General features: G+C 32.7%; 1 protein-coding gene across 3 annotated transcripts in view; it reads right to left on the reverse strand.

The window, feature by feature from the left end:
- The window catches only part of LOC129745985 (dual specificity tyrosine-phosphorylation-regulated kinase 2), a 437,758-nt gene that overhangs the window by 159,992 nt on the left and 255,615 nt on the right, over window positions 1–22,151 (reverse strand). For all 3 annotated transcript variants that reach the window (XR_008737218.1, XM_055739401.1, XM_055739400.1), the window contains one exon: window positions 3,438–3,738. Coding sequence is in view for 2 of the 3 variants with exons in the window: in XM_055739401.1 (XP_055595376.1) it covers window positions 3,438–3,738 (301 nt within the window). In the remaining variant the exon portion in view is untranslated. The remainder of the gene's footprint in view (window positions 1–3,437; window positions 3,739–22,151) is intronic.

Raw genomic sequence — 22,151 nt, forward strand, 5'->3', positions numbered from 1 at the left:
TATCTCGGCAGGACAAACCGAATGAGAATATTTGCGTTCTCGGAGGGTCGCCGAAATTAACCGTTTTATTCTAAGTTCGATGACTCAACTCTCAATTTTTTGCATGGTCTGTCGATTTCTGAGAGGACGCGCTTACTGGGTATCAGCATGAGACGGTGCTCTTCCCCAGTGAGCGCGTCCTCTCAGAAATCGACAGAGCATGCAAAAAATTGAGAGTTGAGTCACCGAACTTAGAATAAAACGGTTAATTTCGGCGACACTCCAAGAACGCAAGAATTCTCATTCGATTTGTCCTGCCGAGATACCTAGAGGCAACGAATACGAATGCGTACATGCGAAATCAGTTTGAATTGTACTCTCGTACGATGTGGTCGCATTTATCTCCGCGTTTTTTATATGCGTGCTTTCAATCGTAGCAGTCGACTTCGCAGGCAGACAAACACGCGTCTCGAAGAGAAACATACAAACACGATTCGGGTTGTTTTCGTGTGTTTCTCTGGAGGGCGTGTCTTAGCTATGGTGTGTTCCTCTCTAACGATGTGATGATGCAAAATCGCCAGAGAGATCGTTACGATCCCTCTGGCGATTTGAGTTACCTCTCTGCCGATTCAAATTTACCGGGTCGCTTCGGCTATTGATAGTGATGCCAATCATACATTTATTCTTATCCATACTCATTTCCTACAATGCCTACTCATGAAAAGGTTTCTATCAGATTCCAATTGCTTTTTCCAGTTGAGTTTGTGTAAAATATCATGATTTTGTGAAGGTTTTGCTTCTGTGATAAAATTAATAGATCAATACATGACTTAAAAAAGTGTGCAAAGATAAACAAGAGATTTTATGAAAAAGTAAGAGTATTTCTTGAAATCATTGATATTTTTTATTTACATTAAATGTCATACTAACACCTTCATTTCCTCCATAGAAAGTTTTTCGATAAAATGAATAGTTTTTAAAATACACACGTTTGTAAATGTCCGGATTCTAAATGATCATAGCCCTAGCTGTTTTAAAAGCTACAGCTGAGAAAACTGAAAATGTACCTTTTTTTTGAAAAACTATTAATTTGGTGGCCTCAGGTGGGTTTTTCGATTTAATAAATTGATTGGCAGTTAAGTCTAAAAGTAACCATTATGAATTGATCTTTGAGAAAGAAAAAAACTATTCTATGTTAGGTAGGAGAGTTGAAACAAAAGTCTCGTTTATAGGCGGGGTTAGAAAACAACGACAACAATCGGAAAAAAATATGCACAATATTCACTCTTCTAACAAGTTGATAAATCTCATTTATTCGTGGAACAATTTTGATTTTAGGAAAAAAAAATGGTTGGAGCGTGAGAAAACTACAACCGAAAAAGTACTGGAGTCAAGTTCCGTAGCCCCTGTGTTTATGCAATTTATTTAAAATTTAAAAAAAAAACCTCATTTATAGGGGAGAGTGGGGATACTTGATCCCTTTATCTTATTTTCACCATATCTTTTTGGAAAAAATAAGCAACTCGCCGTCTTTGACATTTTATGACAGCTTGTAACTTCAAGTTTCTATGCTCCAAAAATTAGAACGATACTTAAAGCCGTTGATGAACTAGAACCATTTTCGTGGGAGTAAAAAAATGCGATTTTTCTGAAGTTAGGGGAGAGTTGATCCCCTATTGAAGGAGACTTGATCTTTTATTCAGGAAGCCCTAATCCTTGTATAAAAATCAAACAAAACCCCAAGATAGAATGTTAATTGACTATTTTGGTCACGTTTGTTCTCATTTCACAATTTATAGCAGACATAAGAAGAAAATTCTATAACTTTGTCTCAACGCTAATAACATTGCATACTTAAAGGCGCAATTTTTTATAATTAAGAGAAAATTAATTAATTTGGCTCTTTTCTTCAGACAATTGTTTGATAAACATTAGTTTTTGCATAAATATTAGTAATTTCGTTATCAGCAATCATAACGATTAATTCAGGTGAAGAATATGCTGTTTGGAAGGGGGATCAATTATACCCAACTCTTGGGGATCAATTGTACCCATAATGACTATTTTAGAAAACTTTTTCTGAAAAAAGTTGAGAGTTTTTCATTGCTTTCAAAATATGGCATTATGAAGTTCATTTTACGCTCGAACGATTGATACATTGGAACAAATATTTTTTTCATAATTTTCCCATGTAAGGAACATTTTAAAGTGATGAAAAAAGATCTTCAAGTTACATTTTGTGAAATTTTTCAAACAAAGTTCAATTACTAATATTTTTTTCATAATTTTCTCATGTAAGGAACATTTTAAAGTGATGAAAAAAGATCTTCAAGTTACATTTTGTGAAATTTTTCAAACAAAGTTCAATTACTCAAACAATTATTTTGTTAAAATTTTTTAAACTACAAGCATTGTTATTTTGCTCATTTTGGCACATTTTTCTAGAACATTTGATCTTTGTAAGACATTCCAGTTTCGAGATATAGCTAAGGAATCAAGTATCCCCAGGGATCAAGTATCCTCATTCTCCCCTAAAGTTTATTGTAGAAAAATAGTTGTAAAAATCCATAAAACTAAGCTTCTGTGAATTTTTTAGTGAAAAAAAATTCTAGACGGTATAATAACGAAACATTTTCCAGATTTTTTCACTACGAAATCTTTAGTAGATGATTGGTTGAAAAGTGCAATTGTTGAAACACATTTTTACGTTTTTTATGGCCATGACCAATGAAAAAGTTAAATAAAAAAAACTTTATGTGCAGAGCAAATCTTTTTTTTTTTTGTGGCTTTCTAATGCATTTTTTTAATTCGAAGGCTGATTTACAGCATTGTTTCAGCAGTTTATTTTTTCAACTTTCATTTTGGACTTCAAATTATACAAAACTAATTATCGTAACTCGTTACCTATCGTTAATCTATCGTAACTCGTTACTATTGTTGTCTTAAATCGTGTTGTTCAAAAGATCGGAAGAGAATTAAAAGAGATTAAGCTTTTTTTATAGAGAAGTGTAAATTTGCCAGAATAAATCCTTAAAATAATACAAAATGCTGATGTATTGGATTAACTAGTTTTGAATTAGCATGGTGCGAGTTTTTAACTCGCTAAAAACTATTTCATTGCAGTTCTGACGAAACACAGGTTGCGACACACCTTTTTTAAAGTAATTATGTTCAATTGATCTCAAGATTATTTGTGGGCCGTACTATGAAAAAAAGTATACTACCACAAGATCAAATGGAATTTACGAAAATTACCGTTTTCTTGTTTATCACAAGAGAAAAATGACAAAACACAGATTATTGTTATTGTGCGTTAACCTTCCGATCGTATCTTCAACACCTTTTTAACTATTTTAAAATGGAATAGAAACTATCATAGTTTTTGAAACACAACGGTTTGTTTGTTGTATAAGTCAAAGCTTTGTTGTCCCTAAAAATATAAAAAAGAACCAACTCACCGCTCGGCGTCAGGGGAATCGTCTTTTGTTCCAGCTCACTTCCGGGCGTCGTCGCCGAGGAGGAGGAATTGTTATTGTTGTTATTATTATTGTTGTTGGAGGAGGGGCTCAGCGGGGGCAGAGCGTTTCCGTGTGAGTCCACCATTGTGTTGGCGTTGCTGCGGCTGGTCCTTGAAGATGGATTCCTGGTGCCACCACATAGACCAACCAAATCCAGCCGAGATCCGGACAGATGTGCTGTGCTGCTGCCGTTTGTGGCCGTATCTCGCTCCCGGCGCCCTTTTTCACTCTCTAAATGTACCTGCGAAAAGAAGTAAACAAAAACATAGCGAATAAGTAACAGGACTTTTGTTGCTTACATTGAATTTTTTTAAAATTAAAATCAAAGAACTTAATACACAACTGGATTTAAAAAAAATATTTGTTTCTTTTGAAAAAATCAATCTGAATTTAATGTTTCAAACGATAATAAAAATAATTTAAAAATAACATCAAGTGCAAAAACAGCTAACCAACTTAAAAAAAGGTCTACATAAAACTTCTTATAAATATGAAACTATAAACCTTTAAGTTATATGGTCGCGATTCGACCAGACCGAACTGAACGCCATAAACTTGATTTCGAGAAAATCGAGTTCGAAGTTCACAGCCCTACCAATTGATACCATTTCATCAGATATCTAATTTAATCATTTTATCATTACATTTAGATTATAAGAGAACCATCGAGGTTATACTGGTCGATTTCTGATTACACATCAAGCTGAAAACTGAACTTTAGTAGCATTATGTTTGCACCCAGTTCACTCTGGTCGAACAAAAATGTTTAAAAAATTGTCATGCACAATCATTTGACTGGGCAATTTGTTCTTAACGTAGGAGCCTACTTATAGGCGGTTTACAAGCAGCACACAACGAGTATGGCTGATGCTTGAAAAATCGGTATCGAATTTTGAATACGGCGAATGCGCCAACTGTAAACAAATCCAGATTATCACATAAATGCGTTAAACTCTTTATTTTAAATCCGAAAATATGATCTCCTTTTAATTTGTCTTATTTTAGTGAAGTTAAATTTAATTTTTTAAATAAGGCGAATAGCTTTTTTTTATGAGTGTGTAATCCCACAGTTCATTCGCCCATTTCCCCTCAAAATTTCGTCGCGAACAAAAGGGCCAATAGTTATTCCGAGATGGAAAAAGGGCACTGAAGTTTTTGAAATTTGTTTTCCCAGGACGAGGAGAAGCACAAATCAGCATTTATAAGATCGTTGAATGTGCTAATGTGTTAATGTGATCATTTGGACCCGCTTTCAAGCCGGAATTTGCTGGAATATTGCTTCTTTAATGAGTGATCCAAAAGGCGAACAGTCATTCTGCAATTCAAAAGGGCGCTCCAATTTGGCGAATGAACTAAATGAGAGCATCAGTCTGTGGTAAAAGGGCCCACAGTTATATTTATTAATTTTTTGAAGTAATTAGTACGGAAAAGCTATATTGATCGATCGGGTGATGAAATTAAATCAATTTGAAAGCATTTTAGCGACGTATTTAGGAAAATGATTGTACGCAGCTAAATAGGAAATTGATTTTATTTTCTGAAACTTGGAATGCGTTTTTCTCAAAAAAAAAGGTCTTGGCGCATTCGCCGTTTTAAAAATTCGATACCGAAATGTTTTTCGCTTTCGATACCATACAAATTTCGCTCTTTTGAAAAGCGGAATATCCGTGATTTTAACTTACCGGTTGCGTTCTGAACAACAGTAAGCAATAAAATAAAGCATCTTTTATCGTTAAATGTCAAAAATCCTAACATTCCCTTAAGTAAATTGGAAAACAAAATTCAAGGGATTCGGTTCAGTCTGGCTGAACGAGATTTTAATAAATGTTAACAATCCGCAACATGAAGTTTTTAGCTACGGGAATGTTTCTTACTATTTAATTTATTAGCTATTAGTTCCTGACAAACCGAAGAACTGTTTTGAAAAGAAAAAAACCAACACACATAAGCTTATTTCGCACAAAATCAGTTTCATGACCAAAACATGCTTTTCATCTTCACTTCAAAGCTGGCTCTCAGTTCACTTTGGCGCAACGCATTTTTGCCATTTCCATTGTCTGCAACATTGAAATTTTCTAATAAAATCAGTAAAAATAGTAAAAATGTTCTGATTTTCATTGGATAGGTAGTTTATCATGTTTCGCATCCGTTGCAATATATAACTCAATTTTTTTCAAATTGGCGTTCAGTTCGGTCTGGTCGAATTGCTACCAATGAACGAAAAGCATTTCAATTCGATGCCAAACTGCGAGCAATAATTTACCCACAGAGAATCGAGTACTTTAAAAAAAATTCATTGCCTACCGTAAGGCGTTTTCATTCCAAGCGTTCGAGCAGTTGGAGAAAAACGAGAAAAAATTTCTCGGTTGCTGTGGAAAAATTGCAGATACATAGATAGTAGGTCTATGTAGTTATTTTTTCCAAATGGATAAGTTCTGTTCGCAGAATCTCACCTACCATGATGAATCGTGGATAATCGGTAAAGCTGTTGTGGGTAAACAGGGGCGGGATTATGGAACTCGAAACAATCGAGTTTCGTTCGATTCGACTAACTTTGGCATTACCGATCTCGATTCGAATGGAACGTTTTGCGATGATCTACTACCCGATTAACTCGAAATCTAGTACTTTAAAATTTAGAACTCGAACGAGATTCGTAATACTGATTCTAATGCCATATTCGTTTTCATCTGGTGGAAAGATGGTTGTGCACCAACTGCTGTCATCTTCATATAAAAAAAACGCTTTGACAGCACTTGGTGCACTACCGGTGCACCACCAGGATGAAAACAAATATGGCATAAGTCGATTCGAGTTCAACTCGAAACGGGTAACTCGAATCGAATAGGATTCATAATTTCACCCCAGTTCTTGAACCCTTATCTTGCATTGAGTGTCGGTTGAATGAGTGCAAGTGCAAATATGAACGGAAGCTGTCGAGAAGAGATTGATAACGGTGAAGGGCAGCGAAATAAATAGGGTTAGGGCTTAATCCATATGAAAATATGTTTCACTGATTGTACTGGGGTAGTAAGAATGATGATAGCAGGGCCGTAAGAAAAACCGGCTCATTGAGAGGGGGGAGGGTTTGGTAACATAATTTTATCTAAACATTTTTGCTTGAAAAAGCATACACAAAGAAAAGTATAAGAAAAAAGGTTCTATATGTCACTTTTTTCAAGAAGTTTAAAAAATTAAATTATCTAGGCATTTGAAGATTTCATTTTAAAGAAAAATGTCTCCACTTACTTAAATTAGAAAATAGTATGCAAATTCTTTTTAATCACAAGAATGACCATTTCAGACATTGTCGAAAAATACATAGGTATTTAGGAATTTAGAAATTTAAAAATAAAAGTAATGGATTAAGTTTGCGGTTCAAATCAGATTTATTTTCTTCTCTAGTAAACTCCATTAGAATTGAAAATTTTTCTTTGAAACTTTGTTTAAGAAGAATCTACAATGTAAAGAATGTTAAACAAACAACATGTTAAACATAACATTGTGAATTGTAACAATCTTCCCACTTCTTTAAAACTACTTCCAAAGGAAATCAGAATTTAAAAGGAGTTTGCTAGAAAATAACATTGAGTATGAACGACATCAATTAAGTTTAGAATTTGGAAAATGGAACAAATAGTCATTAACTTAATAAATAGAAACAACATACATCCACCATACTGTAAAAACTTATAAGGTTAACATCTTACGTTACATGAATAAAAAATGAATCAATAATAATAATAATAACAAAAAACCAGTAAAATATGTTTTGAGTAAAATTTTCACTTGAAAATAAAGTTCATTGATTGATCATTTATTTCATGAAAAGAATCCTGTGAAATAAATAAAATCTATGTTTCTCAAAAATGTCTTCAATTTTTTTATTTCAATTTGTGATTTCTTCTGGTTTTGTGTATCAAACTGACTTTGATTGAATAAAAAAAAATAGATCCAGAATCAATATGAAAAAAAAACTTGAATCGCCTGTAATTTGAATTCTTAATGAAATTCTTACATTGATATTTTAATCTTGATTATAAAACTTAATTTTTATTTTGATTTCGAATCTGAGAACTACCTTTGAACCCTAGTTCGAAATCTGGATTCGGAATTTTTAAGTGATTTTTGAATTTAAGTTCTAGATATTATTTCTCACCAATTTAAGGCAAAACACGAAAATTAGATCAGAATTTTCAGCCAGAAATCTCTAATTTGAATTTTGTAATTTGGACTTTCCATAAGAATTCTTTCTTCAGTTATTTATTAGAAATTAAACATGTGAATCTGAATGAAAATTGCGAATGATTAAACAGCTTCAGATTTTTCAATTCTGGATCACCATTTTGATCAAACTTTCTTTACTTCCAATTCTGCAAAAGAATGAAATGAAATGAAAAATTGCAAATCTTTTAAATGGTTTGTAGATTTAAACTCTTTTTATATTCCAAAATGATGAGTTTCGAATAGAAACGAAAAGCGAATCCGAGATTAAAACCGGGATTTTTTTCCAATGATGATCCTAACCGACGCACAGTGGGCCAGGAACCACACTTTTGCGGTCAAAATTGACTGCAGGCCAGAGGCTTCGTTGTAGCTCATCGGTGTCTTCGACAAAGTTACTCGACTATATTTGCACTATCTATTGATGGATTTGAATTAGTTTTATTTTTCTCCGCAAGGTGGCGCCAAAATCTAACTTTTTACAGAAGCAAGATACAGGCATGATTTCTTCTACAAAGTTGTTCATTATACTTTGCACATCAACTTTGTAGAACATTGTTAAGCTCTATGTTGTGTACTTACCTTGCAAAAATAATAATTTAAGGAAACCTTGCAAAAAATGGTTTTTTTTCACATATTTTTGTTTTTAGCTATACAATACCTCAAATTTCCACAGTATTCGAGTGAAATGGACTCAAATGAGATATTCTAGTGGAAAACTTATTCGTTTCGTAGATTTTTTCTGTCAAAATCGCAAAAAAATAGGGTAAAATTATACATTTTTCAAATTGCAATAACTTGCTTGCGAGCAGTTTGGCGTACCTCATTTTTCGCGAAGTGACAGTTGTGATTATGATCTAAATGCATGTAGAAAATGTCGGTGGGTTCTCGTGGGTTCCTTGCCAAATGATTTAATAAAGTTGGTTAATTTTCAATACAAATTCACATATTTTAAGACCTTTTTCAAAGAAAACATCCGCATTTCTCGTAGAAAAGTCGAATTTTCGTCATTTTATTATTGCTTTAGTCAATTGCGATGCTTAATTAAGCGATTAAGCAAATTTGATAAAAAAAAAAATTTAAAAAATTAAAAATTATTGAAAACTGTTCTTTAATTAATTTTAAAAAAATAATATTTTTACAAATTTGATTAAAAGTGCAAAAAATGTGCGAACTATTCATTCAATCATCATGCAATGGATTCATCCAATAACTGAACAATGAAAATTCGACTTTTCTACGAGAAATGCGGATGTTTTCTTTGAAAAAGGTCTTAACATATGTGAATTTGTATTGAAAATTAACCAACTATATTAAATCATTTGGCAAGGAACCCACGAGAACCCACCGACATTTTCTACATGCATTTAGATCATAATCACAACTGTCACTTCGCGAAAAATGAGGTACGCCAAACTGCTCGCAAGCAAGTTATTGCAATTTGAAAAATGTATAATTTTACCCTATTTTTGCGATTTGGACAGAAAAAATCTACGAAACGAATACGTTTTCCACTAGAATATCTCATTTGAGTCCATTCCACTCGAATACTGTGGAAATTTGAGGTATTGTATAGCTAAACACAAAATTATGTGAAAAAAACCATTTTTTGCAAGGTTTTCTTAAATTATTATTTTTGCAAGGTAAGTACACAACATAGAGCTTAACAATGTTCTACAAAGTTGATGTGAAAAGTATAATAAACATTTTTGTAGAAAAAACCATGCCTGTATCTTGCTTCTGTAAAAAGTTAGATTTTGGCGCCACCTTGCGGAGAAAAATAGAACTAATTAAAATCCATCAATAGATAGCGCAAATATAGTCGAATAACTTTGTCGAAGACACCGATGAGCTACAACGAAGCCTCTGGCCTGCAGTCAATTTTGACCGCAAAAGTGTGGTTCCTGGCCCACTGTGCGACGTTCAGTATGAATTAAGTGGATGCCGAATCCAAATTCTTATAACAGACATCGAATTTTAATGTTTATAGGAAAAGAAGCAACCACAAAAACCGGAATTATTCTAACCTAACCTTTCCAGATATTTTTCCGCAAGTATCCAAGCCGTGCAGATCCAGGATATTTTCTCCGGTATCCGCCAATATCCAAATTATTAATCAAAAATCATAAAGAAACACATTTGACATTTGTTTATCGAAATACATCAGTCAATTTCAAATCATATTTTAAGCTTCAAAAAAATCGTCCACATTAATTTTGATAAATTTCTCTCAAAAAGTTTAGACGCCAAATACATCATTTTAATGACTAAATTAAAAATTTTGTTTGAAGTTTCAAGTAAAGTGCAAAAATTCTGGCAAAATCTGAGCGATTTGGCAAGATTTCTTTCAGCTCATTGGAATACGATACTTGGGACTAAATTTTTATCATTAAGTTAGAATTTTTTTAAAAACTGTAGCAGAACTATTAACCTAAGTTAAGATATCGGGGTTTTGTGTTTAGTTGTGAGTCGAAATAGTTACTCTTGAATCATTTTAGTCGTTCATCAAAATTTGATTAGGGATTGTAGTTTGGAGTTTGGAGAAAAAAAATTTGCTTGGCTTCTTCGGACCCTCATGGAGGGGGGGGGGGGGGGGGTTACCCTCAATCCCTCTTCTCCTCCCGTGCCAACGGTCATGCCCCAAATAAATAGTATATTTGGATTCAGAGGCTCGAAATCCGGCAAAATTAGCTTTTAAATTTATGGTACTAGAATTAAATTTTGAAGCCACAAACAATAAATATAACAGATATAAGAAAATAGGAATCATTTTTTTTAAATTTAATGTTCAAATCATGTATTGAAAATGCGGGATAGAACGTAAACGGCTAAAAAATTTAAAAAAAATTACAAAGTTTTAAATTTAGGAAAGATTTGAGTTGAAAATTTAATGATGGATTCAAGATTCAAAACCATAGATCTATTGGAAAATTGCAATGCATAATCAAGTTGAGGGTTGTTAAATTCAGATTTCAACACCAAAGATCTCAATTTAGAAAAGGAGAAGACTATGACCTCTCTAAAAAAAACAAGCTTTACACCTGGTTTCAAAGTTGTAAATCAAAATCTTATAGTTCAACGTCTTCAGAGTCGCCAAAATTTTGATCAACGTGGAAATATAAATAACTTACTTTTCTTCAGGTAGTTATTAATTCAACATTTGTAATCGTATGTTGATTTTTTTTGTTTGCATTATGGACGTGTTTCAATGCAATAAGCTTAAACATTAAGGCAACAATATCAAATGTGACTTAAGTTAGAATATATTGCACAAATTCATATCGAGTATTGAAAAAACGAATATTATATGAAGTTCATGCATACAAAGAGATACTCAAAATATATTGATAAAATAAGCATTGGAAAACTGCAAAAATATTTGTACAATTCAAAGGAACAAAAAGTCCATTATCAATCCAAAAATGAAAATAAGCTATCGAAATTTAGCGCTTAAAATTTACATAAATTCTAGCATTCGAGTTTATTCGACAACAGCTAGTTTATGCAAAAGAGACTAAAGTAAACACAAAAAGGCGTCATATGATTCATTGAAAAAAACTAGAAACCCTACGGTCAGATCTGTCAGATGCGAGCAGCACTGTCACTTTCGTTCCAAGTCTTTAGCGTAACATTTCTTGAGAGCGAAACTTCCAAATGTAAACAATTCGTTGCAAATCACTTAAATCATTAAAAAAAATTTATCAAATTTAACTGAGCGAACTACCTGTTGATGCATTTTCGTTGGAACGTGAAGCTATGCCTATTCCATTGAAAGAAACTTCCAGGCATAACTAGCGCCGAAAACTAAAAAGGTCGAAAATCGCCAATTTCTGACATTTATCAGAAAATGTAGATGTTTTGTTTAAAACGATTTTAAAAAAAAAAGACAATTTTCAAACATATCAAAATGGTCTGCCAGGTTGGAAATGATTGATGATATTTTCCTGGTTATATTGAACTTTTTTTTTAATGATATCTTTTCCCTTAAGTACACAAGAATCGTTTAAAAAAAGTATCCAGTATATTGCACTTTTGTTAAATTCATGTTGTTGAAATTGTTGAAAAGTGGCTGATTTTTTAAATAACATTTGATTTGATGTTCCGAAATTTCAAACACATTTTTCTTGTTTGGAAGTAACTGATAGTTTCGCCCTTTTTATGCGACATTTGTTTCAATAATTTATAAACAAACGAATTTGACACATCTTTTGCTCGATTGGAATTACACTGACAGATAAACGAAAATTCCAATTGGCACACGGCGCTTTGTTACAGCAGTCTCTTTAGTTTTTTTTGATTGAACATAATATTTTGTGAAAAAAAGAAAAATATGCACAAATCTTATGATATGACCTAGCGTACTACATCGATTCTTATTTCACTCATAATCCCAATTTTTTTAAACAGATTTCTCAGGATTAAATTGGGGAGATAAGGGCATAACAGGCACCCTGGGCAAACTGGGCACTTCTCTTTTAAAGAGGAAACAGTTTTGTGGTTCCTATAGTATTAATTTTTAAACAATAAGGAAATCTCCTTATCACCTTCACAGAAATATTAAAAAAAAAACAACACGAGTGACAAAATTAAAAAAAATTTCAAGCTCCGGAGAAAAGGTCTAAGTATCGATAAATCATCTTGATCTATAATGTACACACTACTACATTTCACATATCGTTACACCTTCTATATATACACACCTTGCGGCTAGTAAAACTATAAAAATTAGCGTCGCGAACGTGTTAATGCGCCTATTTAAGTTTTGAAAAAAAAAAAAGTTTGCTGGCAATATTTCCGTACAATTTCATTGGAAATGCTTGTAAATGATCACTTTCATACGTCAAAGCTGAAGTTTTACAAAAATGTATGTCTTTAATAATAAAAATTAAAGGAATAAAACTAAAGTTAGGGTTATCATATTATGGAGGCAGTTCATCCATAAAAAAACTCTATCAAATCTGTTAAGATGTTAATTAGAACTTAGTTTTGAAGTTTTGATGATAATATTTATTCAATTTAACCTTTTATTTCCGGATAGAGGCATTTTAGAAACATGATAAGGGCAAACGAAAACACTCTCTCATTCCACTTTCTAATCATTACTTAACCTTCATAAAAGCTTAAATTTGTTTAACTTTTCAAGTTCTTTTTAAAAAAAAGACAAAAACCACCCAAGTTTTTATTTTGAGCTTCCTTACGTATAATTTTTTAAAGTCAAAATATTATATCAAAAGGTAGCAAAACCATTTGTGGATTTTGAGAGTTGGTAAAATCACAAAATGCCTTCTTGTCTTATGTTCAAAGCGTAACACCCTCAAAATGCATTGGTAAGATATGTTGTCTTGTCAACCATTTCGCCAGAAGGCCGAAGGCGCATTTTTATGAAAAAAAATCATCTCTAAACCTTAGTTTATCTTTCCGACACCTTACCAATAGGCCAAATTGTCATTGACTGATTTTCACCTTTCGACAAAAATTTTAAAATTCTTTTATAAACGTTTATATCTACTTTTTCAAGTTTCAGCCATTTTGGAAATAATCTTTTTAGTGTCTGACGAAAGAATAATGAAACTTACATATAAGATCTGTTTTCTATGGTAAAACAAGCGTCCTACTTAAGGTGGCCATTATGCCCTTATTTCCCTTACCTACTCTAAGTTCATACTCGATGTAAGTATATAATTCAAATCTATGATTTTTTCAAATCATAAATGTAAACGCTTGTAAATTTCAAAGCTACAACCAATAAGTGATGGGTGTTTCAATTGATGAGATTAGCCTAACTAACTGATCTGTTACAGACCTCCCTCCGGGGTGCAGCAAACAAGGCAGAACCGAAAACGAAACATTTCCAATTGGAAGTGTTTCACACAATCTGCCCAGCGAAATCTGACTTCGAAATGTGTTAAACAAACTCCCAATCTTGTCCAAACGATTACTGTTAATTGATGCAAATTGAGTGAGTAGCGCCTAGAATCGAGGGGTCTCTCATGATTATCCAGTGGGGTGGGGGGGGAGGGGGTGGTGGGTTTGGGAGTGCAGTAATTTTACACCATTCCATTAGCTGCGGCTACTCGGCGCTACTTCTTCTGATAGATCGCCGCGACGTCTGGTCTGTGTTTAAGGTGAGCTGCAATTAATCGAAATCGCCGTCGGAATCGTGCAGCTTGAGCCAAATGAGCAGTAGCACAAAATTGATCGCCTTAAGAGCAAGCACAGAAAAAAATTGCAGCAGCAACGAAACTCCCCATTTGAATCACTTCGACAATGTTACGATTGATTGAATTTTCGTCGATGATTGCAATCACAATTGTTCATGTGAATGTGATTACCGAGGGGCTCATGTTTTATTCGGAGAACTTGAATTATAGAATCGCTGTATCGAATCGAATGACACGTGCAGCACCGTTTACTCGATGTTTGACGTTGCTGTCTCTCAATGATTGTTTTTGATCGTATTCCCATTTGAAGAGATATTTGCAGAGCTGAACTGAGCTAACTGAAAAGTTAGCAGCACTAATTAATCGCTAATCCGATCAAAAATATCGATTGCTCACCCAAGTGACATACAAAACTCAATTTAGTGTAAACCTTAAAAATTCCAAACACTTTAACAAGACAAAAAAGTTATTATTAAAATGTATCAGTTTGATCAGTGACTTTCAGAAAACATAATCGATTTTGAACTGTTCATTGAAGAATATTATTTACCTCGTATAAAACCGCCATTTTCTTGGCCAACAATGGTTAATGGTTCAACGATAGTTTTCTATTTTTAAAAATTGTCCATGATTTTTATAAGTTTCGACATTCTAATGGTTGAGATATTTAAAGAAAAACTTGATCGATTACAAAAAGATATTTGTACGTCCCGGTGGCCGAGTAAGAGTGGCAACACGGTAATCGCATGGACCACGTAAGGCATGAGTTTGATTCTCATCTCGGTACTAGATGTTTGATTTTTATCTTTATTTGATCACGTCTGTTCAGTCTGAAAAGTCTGAATCGACTAAAACGGCGTACTTTCTTATATTTTTAAACAAAAAGAAGATTCAATGCATGGTAGCAACATTACTTTCTATCGCCTATTATAAATAAAATTTGGAATTTTGGCATTTATTTATTTAATCAACTCGCTAACGTCCAAACCCGCCTTTAAACGGGGTTCACTTCAATCGGCATACATCCAAGACATTCATTGTTATAACTTACTTTTTGTGCACTATGCTTTAAACCACGTCAATTTTACAATCTACATTATTGGCAACTGTTTGATAAGCAGTTGTCAAAAGTTACAGCTTAAAGAAACTTAAAACATTTAAAAAAAAACAGGACATGCATAAATTTTTTATTAAGTCTTTATTTTTTATACTTCATGAAAAACTATTGACAGTTTGGTCTTAAAAATACAACCAGTTAATAGTAGAACAATTTTAACAAATGATAAATTCAACTAAAGCTTTAAGATTAATGTGGTTCAAAATTTAGTTTTTTTTAAATAAGTATAAATTACTAGCGAAAAAGTACTAAAAATCAAGTTTTTCAGCCCCTGTAGTTATCCATTTTAAAAGAAAGCGTTGAAGAATTTACACCAACAATAATTTTTTCGAAGAAAAAAGTTATTTCAAGGATAAAAATAAACTTTGCAAATTTTCCAGCGAAAAAAATCTGTCTTCAAGATGGTTTAAAAGATCGCATAATTCTCGCACATTTTTATCTTTTTTGAATCTATGTATTTTACAGAACTGAAGCCAAACCAAATCCACTAAAGTTTTTCAAGTCAAAATGCATCAATTGATGTTGCGGAGTTGATAATGTTTTAACTTCTCAAAATCTTAAATCTTGTTACATTGCAACAAACGACGACTATTGAAACATATAGAAAAAGCCTTGATCTTCGTAATGAACGGATAAAGCAGTCGAAAATTGTAACATGTACTTTTTTATTTCAGAAAATAGCATATCTACTTCCCAAAGCGGTTCAAAATAGGTCCGTTACCCTAGTTAAAAGCTGTCGATAGCACAAAGCCCTTAGCTCACATTTTCACCATTCACTTATGAGGAAATATCCCAGCGGCGATCAAAATAAGATAACATGATTTTTTTAGAAATTTCTTATACATATTTGCGGTAAACTTAAATGCGCAAATTAATGAATGGCGATGTCGAGACCGACCGTGCTATCCTAGCTTTTCTTTTATATTTTCTCACTTTTTCCTAACTTCATTCAAACCGACGATCTGTTCCGCCATTTTTTTTCACAATTCCTACTTTTCTTTCGCACGACACATAACGAGATTTGGCCTCGCCATATTAGTTTGTAAACTGATTTGTCTTCCTTTCGGTTCTCGTCAAATTCTCTTCTTCCAAAGCTCTACACCAGAGATGCTAATTTGACTGCATTTTCAGGATTTGCCTGATTTTTGAAACCTCATCCTGTAAACCTGATAAGCCTCATTATTCCCCTTACTTTTGGAAATGAGCCTGATTTTCCCTGATTTTTTGGTTTTTGACGGAAAATTGAATTTTTCATTAAGCAGAACTTCGAACAGATCCGTTTATAAATGAATAGAAATTCAGTGCTTATTCGTCATCACCCCAACCTAAAACTCTATAACTTTACACTCTGTTGGATTCAAATCTACTATCAACGATGTAGCTATCAACTACACAGGGGGACAGCATTTGTTGGAAAGTTTTGGAAAATTTGGTCGTCTCGAACTCGAATCTTTTGTCAAACTTTGTCTATCACATCTAGTTTTGCTAATAAGGCGCTTAGAAGTTTTAAATTTATTCAGTTTAAAGATAAATCAATCAATGTTTTTTTTTTGTAGAAGACTGCAAGCGTTAAAGTTTATACTTTGAAAAATATTTAAAATTCATTTTGGTTTTAATTTTTATTTGAATTCTTTTTCAACAGAACGAAGGAAAAAATTTGAATAACTTCAAAGTCAAAATTACTTGCGGTTTTCAAGAAATTGGTTGAGTCAAAATTTTAATTTTTTTAAATTTTGTTATAATCATTAGTTATGCCAAAAAAGTCCAAAATTTCTTAAATGAATTTTGAAAACTTGAGCTGGTATAAAAAACAGTTGCATATTTGTATTGCGGCTCCAATGAGTGTGTTGTGTATTGCGCCTCCAATGAATTAAATATCATGTTTAGATTTATGTTCTTTTTATCGATATAAATTTACTTGAGGATTAAGGATTTTTGTTTCAAATTTATAAAACTGTCGTAGTGTATCTTTTGATTTTAAAGCTTTTGAAATCTGCCACATCTAAGCTTGACTTTGCAAAAACTACTATGAAGAGTTTTTGAAAATGCTTTGGGTTGTATCTCAATTTAAGATACATTTCAAAGTATTTTGTAAAATATTCGAGATTCTCAAATATTGCAGTTCGAACAAAACAAGTTCAAAAAGGGACAAAGGTAAACTTTCAAACAACTGCAGAATCACAAAACACATATTAAAAAACGTTTTATTTCGTCAGTTGAGAGTGTGATAGTTGGTCAATTTTTGATAGAAAATTTTGCATAAAACGCATGAAAACAAAAATATTGCAGTTAAAGGTTGAAGTGACAGTGAGAATGTAGCTTTTTAAAAAGAATTTTGAACGGTACTGTGTATCAGTACCACAAAATTTTACAAAGGTGACCAAAACAGGCTCTCAGCTTGATCATTTTATGTTAGCTTGATTAATCCTGATTTTGATTTCCAAGTGTCCTGCATTTGGGGAACAAAGTCTCCCCCCCCCCCTGCAGACATTTTTGTTGCTATATTCTTATGCTGTTTTGATATACGTTCCAAATATAAAATAGAATGATCGTATGAATGTTTAAAACACAGCATTTACCTACCAAAGTGGAGTAAATGTACCTATCTACATGAATTAAATTTCTTTCTAAAGCGACCAAAACTGCACCAATTCGGCCTTACCCGGCATCTTATTCGTACCTCTCGGAAGAATGCAATTTTCGGCACTAGCGGCAAATTAGCGCCGCCAATGAAATCGCTAACTCATTTAAAGTTGGCAAGAGCTAATTTGAACCTCTAAATTAGCTAAAACAAGTTATCGTTACAAGCTTAAAGCGCTAATCGCTCACTGTTAACTAACAATAAAGTAAACCGAAAAACTTTGTATAACAATTTAATGTTATTTTGACTGATAGAACATATTTTTCAATTCAATTTTAAACATTATATCAGTTGGATAGGTTTGAATATTGTTGTCAACTGATCAAGCCAGTTTTTAGGGGTTTTTTTTCAATGACACTACCATCCTTGTGGCATTCGTTTCAAGGTTTATGTCAGTGATCCAAATTTACTTTCAAAATTTACATCGTAAGATACAAATACAGTTAAATAAAACTCCTAACATCAACACAAAAATATCAATTGTCTCAAGCATGGATTATGGTTGCATCTCATGTTTTTGACTCAAATACATTACTTTTACCAGTTTTCACCTTTTTCAAACTGCAGGACAAATGTGGCTCATTATATATTTTGTATTCGAATATAAAACAAATGCTAAATGAATTTCATAACATCTTAAAAATGCCAATTCATTCTATGGTGGATTAGGCTTAATTCAAAAAGAAACTGATCTGTAAAACCAGTTATAAACTGTATTGTTAACGGTAAATATCTCTATCACTAAAAAAAGAAGCTGAGCATTTTACCTTATTGAACAAAAAGAAAAGCTGATTGAAGGATGTTCAAAATATTTCAATATTGTATAAAATTTTTAATTTGATTCTTCTTCTATGAATGTTGAGAAAAGACGTGCAAAAAGAGAAAAAAAGTTAATCTGTATGACGTACACCTCCACTGAGATCATTTGTAGTGACTTTTTTCATATTGGAGAAAGAATGATACTTAATGTCTTCGTAACTTGACACATGACAATAGGTATATGTACTTCTATCAAAAGCTTGCCTGATTGTCCGGGTTAGCCCGAATATTTAGTACCAAATCAAGGAAAAGCCCTGCCCGGCCCAGTTCCCGGAAAAGTCCAGATTTTGCCCGGATGAATCAATCAAAGAAACCAAATGGTGTTGTAAAAATGCTTTATTTATGTGTTCAAAACGAAATTTTTTGAGCAAGTTTTAGAAAAATAATCATGAGAGGTTTTGAGGACGCACTAAACATGATTCAAAATGTGATGATGAAATTTGATGAACAAATTTTCATAGTTTTTTCATTTTTTCCATGATTTTTTTTAAGATTTTCAGGGGTTTGACCAAATTTGCCCAGATATTGCCCGAATTATCAGTTGACAGTTTTGAAATTAAATCTCCGGATTTTGCCAGGTTTTTAGATGAAATAGCGCGGATTTAACCAGCTCGGCTACGAGTTGAAAAAATTCTGGCAACCTCTTATTCTATCAGTAATTATTCGTGAATTGGAAACAAATTTATGAAAGTTAGCGGTCTTCCAATTAGCGGAACGAAAAATAGCTTAGCTGTTTAATTCGCTCGTTAAATTTTATACAGACGGATATCGAAAATTCAAAATAACATAAATATTTTCACAACAGGGATTTTTCTCAAAAAAATAATGAGAAACAAATGTTTTTGATTTTGATATGAGGGAAAATTTTTTGGTTCAAAAGTTATTATTGAAACTCAAATTCCATGAAACAATTATTTGTAGGAAAAAATACAACAAAATGGTTTGCCAAGGTATTATAAAGGCTGTGCCGATCAAACGGCCTATTCGTGCAATTAACAGTTTGTTGGAGTTTTGGTTTTTGATTTGTTTTCTTTTCATTTACCAAACGTCATTTTATAGCGAACGTAATTTTTTTTAACTTGGAATATATAAAAGACTAGCTGACCCGGTGTGCATTGCTACACCTTGCAAAAATAAATGTAATTTGTAAAAATTTATTCAAATTTAGATTTAAAAAGCCTTTTTTTTAATCAAACCTCATCATGGTTTAGAACCAAAAACTTTGAAATGAGAGCTGCAGCTGGAGTTCCGAGTTGCAATTCAAAGATGGTATATATTATTTACTGAAGCTTGATCTCTGAACTTGTTTTTCAAAATCTGAAATTTGTACTCTGTTTTTAAAGCTTCATAATGACTCAAATAATGTCAATATTTATTAATTTTCCACCTTTTTTCCCAAAGTTGGAAGTTACGAACTTCCATAAAAACATTTGTCACATCTATTTTTGAGTTATGCCAAATATCCGTACGCAAAAAACCCCTCTTTTAAAAAATGATCCCTTCTTTGAAAAGCTCTTTATCTTATACTTACATACATGGAAGCTCCCCCATCTTTTCCAATGTTGTCCCCCACTGCTTGATGAAGGTAGGCTGATTTACCTGGCTCGAGTTTATATAAATTTCTAATTGAAAGAAAATGATTCGCATATTGAAATTTATTGTACATTGTACTTTATGGAAATAGAATTTTGAAAACTGATCAGTAGCGTGAATCGGGACAGTTTTTTGAGTATATTCCTAAAATTCTGTCTTTTGAGCACTTCCAGCCCCTGATCAGCTTTAGATGATGTATTTTTTGGAGTTAAAAAATTAAGCTATCTAAATTTGGAAAAAAAAAACGACGAAAAGGATTTCTAATAATCATTTTCAAACAGCTTTTCTCACCATCCTCGCCCTTCGAAGCATTTTGAATATCTATCCTTTTTGCGCCAAACTTATGTTAAAAAATGTTTCGCCATATGCCAAACTCGTTGACATGAGACATTAAAGCTTGAAGTTTTCCTTATCATGGTATGAAAATTATCGATTGTATACAGCGCAAATTTCTTTTTTTTTAATAAATTTATGAAAGCAAAAAATATGAGTTGCGTCACTAAATAATTTCTCCGCGTTTTTTATTTTATCTCTGAAAGTCAAATATTAAAAAATGTTGGCAAAAACAAATTTCTCAGTTAACATTTTTCCCGTATATTGGGGAAAGTGTAAATGCAAAGCTTATTTTCAGATGCGTCAGAGTAATGGCTTCAAAATGGATTTAAAACGTATATCTGTTTGCTTGTTTTCTCAAGTTTCATTGATATATCTGCAGTATTCCAGCAGTATAAATTTATGTTTGTTATTCCACTCTTAACGAATGCTGTTCAAAGCAAATGGCCTTCATTTACAAAGCCATTTAAGAATTTTAAATATCCGCTTCAGTTTCAATATTCGGAATACCCCTTCTGGTCTTTCCAACATATTGAATCATTTTGAAGATTGAATTTGCCCTTGCCCCACCATGTTAGTTGGCAGGAGGGAATATTGTTTTAAACACTTTAAAAGTAAACTAAAGATTTCTCGTAAAAATTTTGCTTCCAGTTGAATATCAGTTCTAAAGTCTCACTTTTCAAAAAAGAAGCGAATCAAAAGTCTCTTTGATGCAGCCATGTAACACAAAAACACTTTTCATGTACTTACTTGAATTGGTATGTAAGCAAAAAGTACGATGTTTTTTTCAGAATTATTTAAAATAAAATGCTCCCATTTTCATAGCTGAATTCGTTTCAGTTGTGAATTTTTAGAAGAAAACATTTTTTTTGTAACAGAGAAAAGTTGAACGTTTAAACATGCTCTAGTGTTTCTTGAATGAAAATTCTTTCGGAGAATGAATTCCCTCACTTTTGGTCAATAAAAATCTGATACCAGATATCATCTGATACCTTTCACTTATGAACACGTCAGTCCTATCTTATCTAATTTAAAGAAAAGGTTCTTAATCAGTTCATATGTCGGAACGGATTTTTTTATCTTCTTTTTCAGTTAAGTACATTTTTACATGTTCAACAAAATGTTGCCGATCTACCTCTGTAGAAAACATCTTATGCATATTTCTGTTATCAATATGATTCAAAAATAACCTTGTAGGAAAAATGGGTTAAAAAATTGATGTAAGCTCTTTTCTTTCAGTATTTTTTTTTTCAATTGTCCGCAAAGTGTCATACCATTATTGCATTAGCATCAGAACTAAATTTATATTTTTTAGACAAAAAATACTATATGGACAACAAATATGGAAGTATTTTTGCAAATCTTTCAATTGCTTTTGATTCGATTCATAAAATACCAATCCGTGTCACATCTAGGCGTCATTTATTTCCACGTGCTGTGTACAATTAAGCACGAAAAAAATATCTAGGTTGCATATCGCCCCCACGTGCATAAGAAATATAGGTACTTGGTTGAGAAACAGGCGCCTAATTGTTAAATTTTTCCAGCGATCAGTTGACGATCAGATTTCGTTGCAGACGGACGCGTTTTTGATCAGAAGCTATATTGATACTTTTTGAGTGGTGTATTATACTCGTGCTACATATCTATTGTGCTATTGCCAAGATGGCTGACGGACTGGTGAAAAACACCTTATCGTTCCGGTTCCCAGATGATGCTCCAGGACCATCAATTGTCGAAGTTGCTCGTTTTGTCAAAAGCTTTGA

This window comes from Uranotaenia lowii, chromosome 2, assembly GCF_029784155.1.
Source record: "Uranotaenia lowii strain MFRU-FL chromosome 2, ASM2978415v1, whole genome shotgun sequence".
Taxonomy (NCBI): domain Eukaryota; kingdom Metazoa; phylum Arthropoda; class Insecta; order Diptera; family Culicidae; genus Uranotaenia; species Uranotaenia lowii.